This window comes from Dreissena polymorpha, chromosome 2 (assembly GCF_020536995.1).
Source record: "Dreissena polymorpha isolate Duluth1 chromosome 2, UMN_Dpol_1.0, whole genome shotgun sequence".
In the NCBI taxonomy this organism is placed as follows: domain Eukaryota; kingdom Metazoa; phylum Mollusca; class Bivalvia; order Myida; family Dreissenidae; genus Dreissena; species Dreissena polymorpha.
Genome location: NC_068356.1, coordinates 28,719,534 through 28,733,621, shown reverse-complemented (window position 1 = coordinate 28,733,621; position 14,088 = coordinate 28,719,534). Strand labels below are relative to the sequence as shown.

The window sequence follows — 14,088 nt, the reverse complement described above, 5'->3', positions numbered from 1 at the left end:
GTCTATTACACAAGTCGCTTTAACCAACTAAAGGCGGGGTTTCATTTTATTGAACTATCAATATTGACCAATGAGAGCCCACACTTTATGAGCGACAGCATTCCTAGGCATGCCATAGCTGCAGTTAAATCATGCAGAGTACTCATAACGTACATCTTATTTCGTGTTGATCCTTTGTCTTAATAAAAATGGCGGGAATATTATTCAAGCATGTACAATGTTGTGTGATCTGAATGGAAAGCGTGGGAGTATTGATTGTCCTCATATTCAAAATATATAAACTAAAGAAGTAAGGAGGGGAAAGTCCTCCCTTAACCATCACATCCGCCCCGGGGCTTCTGAAAAAATTCCTGTAGAAAGCACTTGTGTTAACCCAGGTTAGCCTGTGCAGTCTTCACAACCTAATCACAAACTTAACAGGCTTGTAATGGAAACACTTTAACAATTATCTGAAATTTTTATTTTATTTTTTTATTCAAACGAATGTCTTTAAACAAAATTTCAGTCTGGGAGCAAAGTGTCATACCCGTATTAGCCTTTGCTGGCTGCACAGGCTATTATAGGACAACACATTACACGTGCATAAACCCTTGTATTCCCCGAGTGTGGCTTATTTTGATTTTTTGAAGTTTTAGGTATGAGCATTCTGTGGATGAATGAACACAGATTTGAAATTGTTGGATTTAAATGAAAGTAAATAAACAAACTAGTTTAATACAAATAGCTCATTCAGTAGCAAATTCAGTTTCAAAAGGGTTGTTACCTATTGGCTGTACCTATATCTTATTTCTGACCTACCAAGGTATGGATGGCAGCTACAAGCAATACGTCAACCAGTACAGCACAGCAACACTTGCCTTGAACAAGCACCAGCACAACGAGGAACGAGACAAGCGTCGCTACCTCTCGCACAAGTTCTCGCTGACCAACCTGAGTGAGTTCCGCTGGAATGGGGCAGTCAATGGCAACAAGATCATGACGATATCCACCCTACGCCTGAGCCTGGCCCAGCTGGAAGGGGCACTGCCCTCTCCATTCCTCCACCCCAACTGGTCCCTACATCGGCAGGCCTGGATGAAGGCACTTCACTTGTGCAGCAAGCCTGAGGACTTTGCAAATGCTCTGTGTATCTTGGAGTCCGCCATCAAACCTGTTCTCCTCTTACCAGTGTGGCACGACAATCTAGGTATGTTTTGTCTGACATCACGTCTTAGAACGGAAGGTTCTGTCATATGTACTTACAAGTATTTTCGAACCCTTCAGCTTTTTGAAACTAAGAATCTCAAAAATCTGTTCTTAAAATTCCCTGATTATTGCATCAGCAAATAAACTACATTTATAATAAATAGCTCTAGGGTTTTTCCTTATTATTTAATATTATTTTATTTGTAGTAATTGTTTTAAGAAAAGTCTTCAGGTTTTTAGTTCAGATTGTCCTAAATTAGATGCAATAGTAATCACTGATATTACCATCAATCATTTCAAAATCTCAATCTGGTTTCATAAAAGGACGTTACATTGGTGAAAACGTTCGTCTTATCCAAGAATGCATAAACTATTTCAACAATTCAAATAATCCTGGTCTAATATTCTTTGCAGACTTTGAAAAGGCATTCGATTCGCTTGATCATTCATTTATGTTCTCTTGCTTAGAAAATATGAACTTTGGTGAAAGTCTCATTCAATGGGTCAAACTATTCTATACCGATATTAACAGTATAATCATTAACAATGGCTTCTTTTCAAACAGTTTTAACATCGAACGAGGGGTTCGACAAGGATGTCCACTCTCATCATCCCTATTTATTATTTGCATCGAGTATCTATCACATCACATCCAATCAAATAAACACATAAAAGGCATATCACTAGAACCTGACGAAGAAATCAAACAATCCCTATTTGCTGACGATGCAACTTATTTTTTAAATGACAATTACGATTCTTTCCATAACCTTATAGAGTCGCTAACCCTTTACGGAATGACATCGGGTCTTAAACTAAACAAAAGTAAATGTACTGTGCTACGAGTAGGTAAATTAAAACAAAGTAATGTTCAATATAATAAAGAAATGAAATTTAATTGGACATCCGATGAAGCCACAACGTTAGGAATTACTTTCACAAATAATGAAAAGGATACAGTTCTAAAAAACATACTACCTAAATTACAGAATTTTAAAAACTGCTTAAAATCATGGCATCATCGTAAACTTACACTTATTGGAAAAAACACAGTATTGAAAACGTTTGCACTTCCTAAGTTAATATATGTATTTACAGTTCTCCCAAATCCACCAATTGATGTTATTAACGATATAAAATCAGCAATATTTAATTTCATATGGGACGGTAAGCCTGATAAAATAAAAAGAACTCAGCTAATTCAATCTGTAGAAAATGGAGGTATCCAATTAACGAACATTGACTCATTCTTGAATGCAATCAAATGCAGCTGGGTTAAAAGATACCTAGATAGTACCAATACGAGTAAATGGAAATTATTCTACCAGAAAATCCTAAAAAAATATGGTGACTCCTTACTCTTTGAATGTAACATCAGCAATACTATCTTACATGAAATTGCAAACGAAAACATATTTCTGTCTGATGTTCTATCAGCGTGGAGTGATGTCACTCATAATTCAGAAAGCCAAACCAGCAGTAAAACAATAATATGGAATAATAAAGACATAACGTCAAACAATAAGACGTTTTTCTATAAAGACTGGTTTGAACGAAGCATTAAATATGTCGACCAATTATATGACTACAGAATTAAGGATTTCTACTCTTTTGATAATATATGCTACATATACGGAATACCTTCAAATAATTTTCTGAAGTACTACACACTAATCAAAAGCATACCCATACATATTAAATCTGAAATCAATACAAATAATACACCATGTACTCAAACAACATTTGTAGAACACATACTTGGAAGAAAAAACAAAACAAATAAAATATTTTACACACTACAAATTAAAAACCCTACAGAAAACTCCAAAATCAAAAATAAATGGCAAGTCCTTTTTGGAGAAAATGAACTAAATTGGAAACACATATTTACCATGCCATATAAAGCAACAACTGAAAGCACACTGAGAAATTTTCAATATAAATACATCCATAGAATTATAGCTACAAATAAATATCTCTATAAATGCAAATTATCTTACTCAAATCTGTGTGACTTCTGCAGTGAAAACATTGAAACTATAGAACATCTTTTTTGGGAGTGCAAACACATCCAGCCTATTTGGAATCAATTAATATCTTTTCTTGAACAACATCAACTAAACATTAACTATCTTTCTTAGATGTAAGTTTCGGAATTAACTCATTGAAATCAATAGACTGTAATAATATTGTGAATTTTATGGTTATATTGATGAAATATTTTATCTTAAACATGAAGTACAAAAAACAAGTACCAAATTTTAATTGTTTTGTCCATAGTCTTAAACTAAAAATCCAGATTGAGAAAGAAATAGCCCTCAGTAATGACACATTACAAATCTTTGAACAAAAATGGAATCGGATTAAATTCTCATAATGTTTTGTCCACTAATATACATTTCACTCTAATGTTAGTTTATCCCTCTAAAATAGTTTTGTTTATTTTTTTTCTCAATCGGACAAGATCATTGTGAATATACAACAAAACACACAAGTCCAGTATGCTTTCTTCAGACTTTATACAACTCATCATTGTTCATAACTATTTCTCTGTTGTTCTTTTCTTTTCTCTCTAAAAAATATATATATATATTAGCATATCTTGTATAACATGTCTGAACTTTATTGCTTTGTACAATCACTGTGTTGTATGCTCATATACATGTTTACATTGTATGTATGATATTGAATAAAAAAAAAAAAAAGTTATCACTGAAAATGTATGAAATGTGTAGATGTAACAATTAGCATTATACATTTTTACAGTCAATTTATTATGTATAAAAATATATAAGTTAAAGTTGAAACAAATACTTTATTAATTGTATGTATTTTATTATAACAAAAAACTGTGTTTAGTTTTTAGCTCACCTGATTGCTAAGGTGAGCTTTTGTGACTGGTCTTTGTCAGTCGTCCGTCCATCCATCCGTTAACATTTGTTCATAAACACTCTAGAGGCCACATTTATTGTCCGATCTTCATGAAACTTGGTTAGAAGCTTCGTCCCAATGAAATCTCGGTCGAGTTTAGAAACTGGGTAGTGTCGGGTCAAAAACTAGGTCACTAGGTCAAAAAAAAAGAAAAAACTTGTAAACACTAGAAGTCACATTTCATGCCCAATCTTCATGTAACTTTTTCAAAATGTTTGTCTTAATGATATGTTGGTTGAGTTCAAAAGTGGTTCCGGTCCGTTAAAAAAACCTTATTTGGCTATAGAGAAACCTTGTAAACACTCTGGCAGTCACAATTTTGGCCCAATCATCATGAAAGTTGGTCAAAACATTGGTTTTATTGATTTCTCGGACGAGTTCGAAAATGGTCCAGATCGATGAAAGAAACATGGCCGCCAGTGGGCGGGGCATTTTTCTCTATGTATATAGTGAAAACATGTGAACACTCTTGAAGTCACATTTTTGGCCCAATTTTCATGAAATTTTGTCAGAACTTTTGTTTCCTAGATACATGAGTTAAGTTTGAAAATGGTTCAGGTCTGTTGAGAAACATGGTTGCCAGGGGGACGGGGCAGTTTTCCTTATATTTATATAGTAAAAAGGCTTGCAAACAATCATGAATTAAGGTCATGTAACATGCGAGACAACTCTTCTAAAATATTGCATTTAAGTTTACAGTAGTTACTCCCCTTTGATTATTTATGTTTTCATAATAATACAGTGTTGTTGTGTTTCATTTATGTGTTAATTGTTATTCGAGGTTGGATGTTTTTATGCCCCCTTTCGAAGAAAAGGGGGGCATATAGTGATCGGACTGTCCGTCTGTCTGTCTGTCTGTCTGTCTGTCTTTCCGTCACACTTTGCATTTAGGTTTCCAAAAATGCTCATAACTTCTATGTCCCTTGAGATATAACCTTCATATTTGGTATGCATGTGTATATGGACAAGGCTTTTCCATGCGCACACAATTGTTTACCCCTGTGACCTTGACCTTAAACTTAGGGTCTGCGTTTAGGTTTCGAAATCTGCGTTTAGGTTTCGAAAAATGCTCATTACTTCTATGTCCCTTGAGATATAACCTTCATATTTGGTATGCATGTGTATATGGACAAGGCCTTTCCATACGCACACATTTTTTTACCCCTGTGACCATGACCTTGAACTTAGGGTCCGCGTTTAGGTTTCAAAATCTGCGTTTAGGTTTCGAAAAATGCTCATAACTTCTATGTCCCTTGAGGTGTAACCTTCATATTTTGTGTGCATGTGTATATGGACAAGGCCTTTCCATACGCAAAAAATTTTTTCCCCTGTAACCTTGACCTTGAACTTATGGTCTGCGTCTAGGTTTCGAAATCTGCGTTTAGGTTTTGAAAAATGCTCATAACTTCTATGTCCATTGAGATATAACCTTCATATTTGGTATGCATGTGTATATGGACAAGGCCCTTCCATACGCACACAAATTTTAACCCCTGTGACCTTGACCTTGAACTTAGGGTCCGCGTTTAGGTTTTGAAATCTGCGTTTAGGTTTTGAAAAATGCTATAACTTCTAGCAAAGCGTTTAAAGAGGGCATATGTCATCCTATGGTGACAGCTCTTGTTTTTAGCTCACCTGATTGCTCAGGTGAGCTTTTGTGACTTGTCTTTGTCCGTCGTCCGTCGGTCCGTCCACATTTGTTCATAAACACTCTAGAGGCCACATTTATTGTTCGATCTTCATGAAACTTGATCAGAAGATTTGTCCCAATGATATCCCGATAAAGTTTGAAACTGGGTCATGCTGGGTCAAACACTAGGTCACTAGGTAAAAAAAAAAAAAAAGCTTGTAAACACTGTAGAAGTCACATTTAATGCCCAATCTTCATGTAACTTTGTCTATATGTCTGTCTTAATGATATGTTGGTTGAGTTCAAAAGTGGTTCTGGTCCATTGAAAAACATTGCCGCCAGTGGGCGGGCAGTTTTTCTTATATGGCTATAGAGAAACCTTGTAAACACTCTGGAAGTCACAATTTTGGCCCAATCATCATGAAAGTTAATCAAAACATTGGTTTTATTGATATGTCGGACGAGTTTGAAAATGGTCCAGATCGGTGAAAAAACATTGCCGCCAGTGGGCGGGGCATTTTTCTCTATATGTATATAGTGAAAACATGACATTGTGAACACTCTAGAAGTCACATTTTGGGCCCAATTTTCATGAATTTGGTCAGAACATTTTTTTCCTTGATACAAGAGTTGAGTTGGAAAATGGTTCAGGTCAGTTGAATAACATTGCTGCCGGGGTGGGGGGCAGGTCTCTTATATTTATATAGTAAAAAAGAGCTTGTGAACACTCTAGAAGTCACATTGTTTGCCCAATCATCATGAAACTTGGTGAATAGATTTGTTTTATATATATCTCAGATGAGTTTGCAAATGGTCCCGATGGGTCAATAGACATGGCTGCCAGGGGGGTGGGGCAGTTTTCCTTATGTGACTATATAGATAGAAACCTTGTGATCGAACACTAGAAGTCACATTTTTTGCCTAATCATCGTGAAACTTAGTCAATACATTGGTTTTATTGATTTCTTGGACAAGTTGGAAAATGGCTCAAATCGGTGAAACACACTTTAGCTCACCTGATTGCTCAGGTGAGGTTTTAGGGTTGGTCTTTGTCCGCTGTCCGTCCGTCCACATTTGGTTTGTAAACACTCAAGCATTCACATTTCTCAAGCATTTTTTATCAAAGTTGCTGAAAGATCTCAGTCAAGTTTGATGATGAGCAAAATCACATAATTAATGGCATAATTATTGCCCTTAGATTGTCCAAATTTTCATTATATTATACAAAATCCATGTAAGCAAAGTTTGATGTTTGGTAAGGGGGGTCAACTCAAAATATAGGTCACCATTTCAAATCTTACGAAAACAAACACACTCACTATACCAGAGTTTTGGTTCAATAATGATGAAACTTGACCAGGATGTTTGTCTGGTCAATATCTAGGATAAGTTTGACATGAAGTAAAGATTGAATGAACCGCCTCCTCTCAGGTGAGCAAACTAGGGCCATCTTGGCCCTCTTGTTTTTAAACCAGACCCGGCATCAGCAAGAAAGCAATATTAACAAAGAATTTTATTCAGTAGATTTACTTTAACTTTTTTTTCAAATTTGAAATAAGCTTATAACTTTTCTAGGGGCCACATGTTGCATCAAGTCTTCATGAAATTGGTTCAGAATATTTATCTTGACATCATGTAGGCAGAGTTTGAATCTGGGTCATGTTGGTGCAAATCTGTGTCACCCGTTCAAATGATAGAAAAACCTTGTCAGCACTCTTGAAAACCATATATTTGATACAATCATGATAAAGCTTCTTCTAAATGATTAAGATGATAATATCTAGGCAAAGTTTGAATCTGGGTCCTATTTGGTCACTTTGTCAAATCTTTAAAAAAAAAACTTGCTCTCACTCTAAACGCCATATTTATGAATCTTGATGAAGCTTGGTCAAAATGTATATCTTTACAATATCTAGGCCAAGTTTGAATTTTGATCAGTGTTCATGAAAAAGGTCATCAGGACAAATCCTAGAGATGCCACACTTATGACTTAATCTTGATGAAACTTGGTCAAAATGATAATGTTTACTAAGTTTGAATCTGGATAACATTGGGTAAAACACTTGGTCACCATGTCAAGTCTGGAACAAATATGTACCTTGAATTCAGGTTGTTGATTTTGGGCAATTGTTGTCTCCTTGTTTTATGTACTGGTACCTGTCTATGAAATAGACAATTGTTTTTTAAGGTCATGTAAATCTTCGACGAATAACATCACTGGATCGTGAAGAAATTAAGAAAAAGGAAAAAGAACAAAAGAAACTGGCTGAAGAAGATGTAGGGCCAGTTGTTTGGATCAAGTACACTCTTGGCTTGAAACATCAGGTAACTGGTGGCAATGTGTATACATCAAAAGGATTAACATTGTGACACCTTCGTTTCATGTTTTATACAATGATCATTTCTTAAACTCAGTATTTTGTGCTTATCAGGACATGTAGGTATGATGATTTTTAATAGAATTCAAGATTTTTTTTTGTAGGTAATACTATAAATATAATATTTACAAAACCTGTGTTAAGTATAATAAATGTTTTTCTTTCAAACTTACAGAATATAGCTTCATATTTTTGCCAAAGACTATGACTTAATGACATGGAAATATATTGTTTGTTGTTCATCTGATATTGTACTTATTTAGAAGAAAGACAATTTCAGTGTTCAGGATTTACTTGCCACTCTCCAAATATGCCCATCAGTTGCTACATAAAACATCTTTGAGTAAAGAAAATATATTGGTATGCAACCTTTTCTCCATTGAGTCCCATTAAAATACCCATCATGCAGAGTTTACTTTGAATGGAAGATTTGACCAAAGACTATTGTGAGCAATGGGAAACTCAGATAAAAACAAGAATACAATTAAAGAAAGATAAAAAGGTAACCCTCAACTGGGCTCGAACCACTGACCCTTGGAATAAAAGTCTATCACTTAGACCACTTGGTCATCCGTGCTCATACAATGCATGATGTATTTTATACTTTATATAAGCAATTCTCGTAGTGTCACAAAATATAACAACAACAACAGAACTCTCCAAATTATTCAAACGTTTTGCGTTGCAACGCTTTATAATTTTCAGGTCTTTAAATCTACAAAAGATGCATATAATGGATATTTTAGAGCATGGTAAATGTTCAGTATTACTGTTTCCTCACAAATAGCATAACTAAAACAAAAATTTGCGTATGTGAAACATTTTTATGTCCCCCACCACTATAGTGGTTGACATATTGTTTTTGCCCTGTCTGGTGGTTTGTTTGTTTGTTTGTTTGCGCCAACTTTAACATTTGCAATAAATTTTGCAATATTGAAGATAGCAACTTGATATTTGGCATGCATGTGTATCTCAAGGAGCTGCACATTTTGAGTGGTAAAAGGTCAAGGTCATCCTTCAAGGTCAAAGGTCAAATATATAGTTTCAAAACGGCGCTAAAGGGGACATAGTGTTTCTGACAAACACATATATTGTTTTATTTTGTTAATTCACCAAAATGTGAAAAGGTCCCTTTAAACCAGAACAGCCTGCAAGTAACTCACAGGCTGTTAAAATTGTTTGCTGTTTGTTGCTCGTATATATCTTCTGGTTGGAACAAAAGCCTTCAAAAGTTGATTATAGAAGGTCTTAAATTTGAATTTTTGAGGTACTACCAATTTATCAAAGTGTGCGTTTGAGTGGGAAAGGGTTAAACCTGCTGTATCCTGTGTTGCTAGGTGTACAAGCAGAGGGGTGAGGAGTACCGAGTGACAGGGGGCCAGGGCTGGGTGTGGCTGCGGTCGTCATGGAGATCTGCCCCCACCTCCCAGGACTCTGTGGGGCTACGTGCTGCAGCAAGGAAACTCAAGAACAAAAAACCCAAAAAAGGTAGATCTGACTTGCGCATTGCTTTGCTTGTCCAAAGGGCGTAGGGATATAGAAAAGGTAGACGTCAATCCTTCTATGCTTAGGTATATGGGGACAAAATCTGCTCTTATGGGAAAAGTGAAAAAACTCGAGGTCTTCTTATTCCTTAATAAATTACAAGTAAATTGGTTAAAAAATTCACTAATTTGGCTGGAATTTACTTTCAAACTTTACAGTTGACATTTACTTACATGCAGTACTATACCGTACTTAGGGCTCCAGCCATTCGCAATTGTCGCCAGATGCAAAGTGGCTATACAATCTTTTAATTTGCAAAAACAAGTGGCGATTGTGGAGAATGGCTGGTCAATAGAGTCTATGTCATTAGTTACCCCAATTACAGTTCATGCAAAGTTGAACATTGAAATCAATCAGGAGCCATTAGACTTCTTGAAATTGTTCATAGATGATCCCTGATTAGTTGCCTTGTCACATGACATGATATGACACGACAATTTGTTTAGCCAATCCATTCAAAAGATAGGACTTCATATAACTGTAAAACGTTTCTAGGCTGTGAAGTGTTCCTCGGATTTTGACCTCTCTAATTGGGATATAATGAATTGTAAAATGTGTTCTTGGTTATGATTTAAGTGGGTTATTTTACTTTGTACAGAAGAAAATGACGAAAAACCATTGAATGAAGATGTGAAACCAGATTTGAAAGATGAGGTTTTCATGATGGATACCGATGTTGCTGAAGTAGAAGTAAAAACTGAGGAAGAAATGAAAGCAGAAGCTCCAGATATGCAAATTGATGAACATAAAACTGTGGTCGAAACAGAAGTGAAGAGTGAACCAATGGATGTTGATAGTGATATTGTGCCTAAGTCTGAAATGGAAATAAAATCGGCTGTGGGTGAGGTAGACATTGAACAGATGGACTCTTTAAAAAAAGGGCCAATGATGATCCGGAATACTCAGGGAGACTTTTTGAATGGTGAGGTGAAAACTTACTCACTTTTGACTAAGAAATGTGATGTTGATCTCATAGATGTAAGCAAAGGCATTGAAGAACACACATATTATCCAAAAGTCACAAAACCATATTCAAAATTGGACAGCCTTCTGGAAAGAAGGCTTAGACTGGAAGAAATTGAAAAACGTCAGCGAGACAGTATTCTGCAACAGTTGCAATGGAAACTTAAACTCGAAGAGGCAAAGCAAGAACACAAAGAAGTAACATCTTCCCCGGAAAAGAGTATCATAGCACTTTCACGGCCTGCTGTAGTAGAGAAGAAAGAAGCTGTGAAAGAGAAAGTTATAAAATACGGTTGCTATTCACCACTGTGTCAGATAGGAGATGTATTGGGTGGACAGTGCTACAGCGTGAGGTGTAGGTTTGAGACAGAGCAGGAAGAGGAGGATGAAGAACTAGATGAGGATGAAGCTGGAGAGGTCCATATGGAGGTAGATGAGGATGAGGAGGACAAACAAACAGAGGAGGCTAAAAAGGAAGCAGCTAACAAGACCAAGGCTGAAGAGGAGGAGGTGGATATTCTTGGGGACAAGGATGATGACAATGCAAATAAGACAGCGGCAGAAAATCTCAACACAAACAATGCTAATTCTGCGGGCAGTGTGCCTAAGCCCATTCAACCAAAAGTTGTGCATGTGCCTTTGAATAATAATGACAGTGCAAAATCAGGGTCCGCATCATCAGGTATTGTGGTTAAGCCTGGATTAACGTCTCCGAAAGGCAAAACTATGATATCTATTCCAGGAAATCTGGCCCAACTTATTGCACAAAAGACTGGACAGAATCTAACATATTCACAGGCCCAGGCATTCATACGACAGGCATTAGAGAAAATGTCAGTGGATGATATCAAAGCTAAAATTCCAAAACAAAGGTCAACTAAAGACAAAGTGCAGTTATTAAAGCTAGCTAAAGCTGCCACAAAGAAAAAGACCCAAAAGAAAACTTCGCTCCCTATACTTCAAAAGTTTCTCACACCTTCAGGCACAACAAATCTGTTTGTTCTTGAGCATTGGGAATCAAAGAAACTTTCCCGCAAAGCAGGTAGAATAGAAGTGCATGGATTCAAGTATGATTGCAAAATGAACAATGTAGACTGGATATACCCATGCCCACGACCGTTATTTAAAACAGCTTTTAAATATAGACTAAATACCATAAAGTCACTGTCCTCAGCTGCCTTGCATCTGCGTATATTCTGGGCCTGTATACGGTGGGATGACATGGCCACCAAGCCGCCAGCAGGTGGCACCAATACCATCTCCACGGAGACAGAGATTACAACCACAGAGCTTTTGAAGAGGAAAGATCTCCCTCCTTTCGGTCTGAGGTCAGAATTCCTTGTGAGGACCATCATTGTACCATTGGGGGTGCCAGAACAGCCGAAAGGTGGGTTTGAAGAGTTAAAATTTACACTGTACAATATTTAAAGTCATTACCCTGTACTTTAACATCCGTTATAGTGTTATAACAAAATATGCTTAGAATTTAAGTGTTTTTAAAAATGACATAAACACAAGGTTTTTCCATTTTGAACTTTCAATTGATATTGTGTTTTACTGTAAAATTATAACAAGCCTCAACTTCAGGTACAAAGCTTTTGGCATGAATGGGAAGAGGTCTGTGTGTGGATGTATTTAGTCAGAGATAGCACAGTTTGATTCTGAATTGGGGATAGTACCTAGCATCATCGCACTGGTGATGATTGCTTGTTTCTATTAAACATAATATTACTGTGTGCGAATTAGTCTATTATAAGACGTTTGTTCCTGCTATTTAGAAAAGTACACACCCCAGAGAAGTGGCCTGAGGGAGAGGAAGAGGCCTGAATCTCCCAAACTTACTGAGCCAAGTGTCACAGAGAAATGGGTCCCAGAAGAAAAAATAGAGCTCTGGGAGATCAAATTGTTTGGGGAAAAGTAGGTTTTTGTTTCCTCCTTTATAAATGTGTATTGTGATTTTAAGGCTAATGTTTATGTACACAGGGGTGTGATAGTGATTTTTTTTTCGCAGATCAGTTTGTCCAAGGTTAATTTCCGAGATTCAAGTACATTCATAACAAAAAAATGGGGGAGGGGTACGACTGATTCGGCGGGCGTATTTCATAAGCGGCCGAAAACTCCGGGGTAGTGAAACCTCTCCTCATATTACACTGGTAGATTCTGCCTAAGCACTTTTTGAAGCGAGCAATGTCATTGGCTAAATTAAAATTGATCTCAAAAAATGTGTTTCATATTTTGTTGCTGATTGGTGTGAAATGGTGCCTTTGTGAAGCTAAAATAAAGATAATTGAACACACGAATAAATCTCACAAAATCTTGGAGATTGACAAATTATTGAAAACAAATTTAAATGAGAATGGTAAGACACAACAGTGGATATAAATCAGAAATCAATACCACTTGTTGAATGGGTATGGAAGATCGACTGTGCTGGTATGGCTTAAGTGTATTCCATGTGAAAAAATCTTCAATGACAGATCCCATGGTAAATTGTCGTTAGTTTAACATTGTTTACCTTATTTCAAATTTTAAGGCATAGAGTTCAAACAAAAGATTGCTGTCATTGTTCTCAGGGACCGGAGCACACATTGGTTTTTTATCACAATAAATACTGGTTACTTTGCATTTTATGTTAAATGTAAAGTTAAAAGGTTTTTATAAATAAATCTTTTTCATAATTTTAAGTTGGTGTTTATTTAAAACTCTGTTTTAAGGTTTGTCATTGCGTTATGCACGCTATTCACGTAGTCAAAATAAGTACACAGAATTTTCCTCCCTTCAGACTTTCACCTCAATCACACCCCTGGTACAGTTTCAGTTTTTGTGTAAATTTCTTTGCTTCTTTTCATAAAAAAAAAAATACGATATAAAAGATGTTTTTAACAATTGTTTAATGCATATTTTGTAATGAAACAAGCATGGTACACATCTGTCATTCACATGACATGTGCTGTGGCTGCTAACCCAGCTGGTAGAGCACAGATCTGTCAATCCATTGTTCTTGAGCTTACTCCATGGCCAGATCACATGACTTGTGTTGGAATGGTCAAAATACAGTTTTTCAGCCATTAAACAGCTGTCCACAGTTGTACATGTGTAACTAGAATGCTGATAAATAAGGCCAAACATTTGGAAAAAACGACCCTATCTCACATTAAGAGCCTGTACTCTGTCTGCCAGGGTGGAGAAGCAGCGTGCGGCCATGCAGGAGAAGTCGAGCACCCAGCAGGTTGCGCACAATGCGGTGCAGATCAAGCAGCAGCTAGAGGAGCAGCTCAAGGCACAGCGCGCCGCCATGCAGCAGAAACGGCTCCTAGAGGCGCAGGCTGGCACAAACACCAGCATTCTTACCAGCGGTAAGACAGCATCTTGGGTCAAAAACTTACGGTAAAGTGATTTCGGACTGTGTAATGAAATAATGAGTAACTGAACTCATCAGAGAAATTATGTTGCTTC

At 36.5% G+C, this 14,088-nt stretch overlaps 1 protein-coding gene across 2 annotated transcripts in view; it reads left to right on the top strand.

Annotated features, from left to right (window-relative positions):
* Window positions 1-14,088, top strand: part of LOC127866383 (nucleosome-remodeling factor subunit BPTF-like) — a 46,982-nt gene that overhangs the window by 12,011 nt on the left and 20,883 nt on the right. For both annotated transcript variants that reach the window (XM_052406865.1, XM_052406864.1), the window contains exons 8-13: window positions 803-1,186; window positions 7,935-8,071; window positions 9,462-9,612; window positions 10,268-12,019; window positions 12,411-12,549; window positions 13,813-13,988. In XM_052406865.1, the coding sequence (XP_052262825.1) occupies window positions 803-1,186; window positions 7,935-8,071; window positions 9,462-9,612; window positions 10,268-12,019; window positions 12,411-12,549; window positions 13,813-13,988 (2,739 nt within the window). The remainder of the gene's footprint in view (window positions 1-802; window positions 1,187-7,934; window positions 8,072-9,461; window positions 9,613-10,267; window positions 12,020-12,410; window positions 12,550-13,812; window positions 13,989-14,088) is intronic.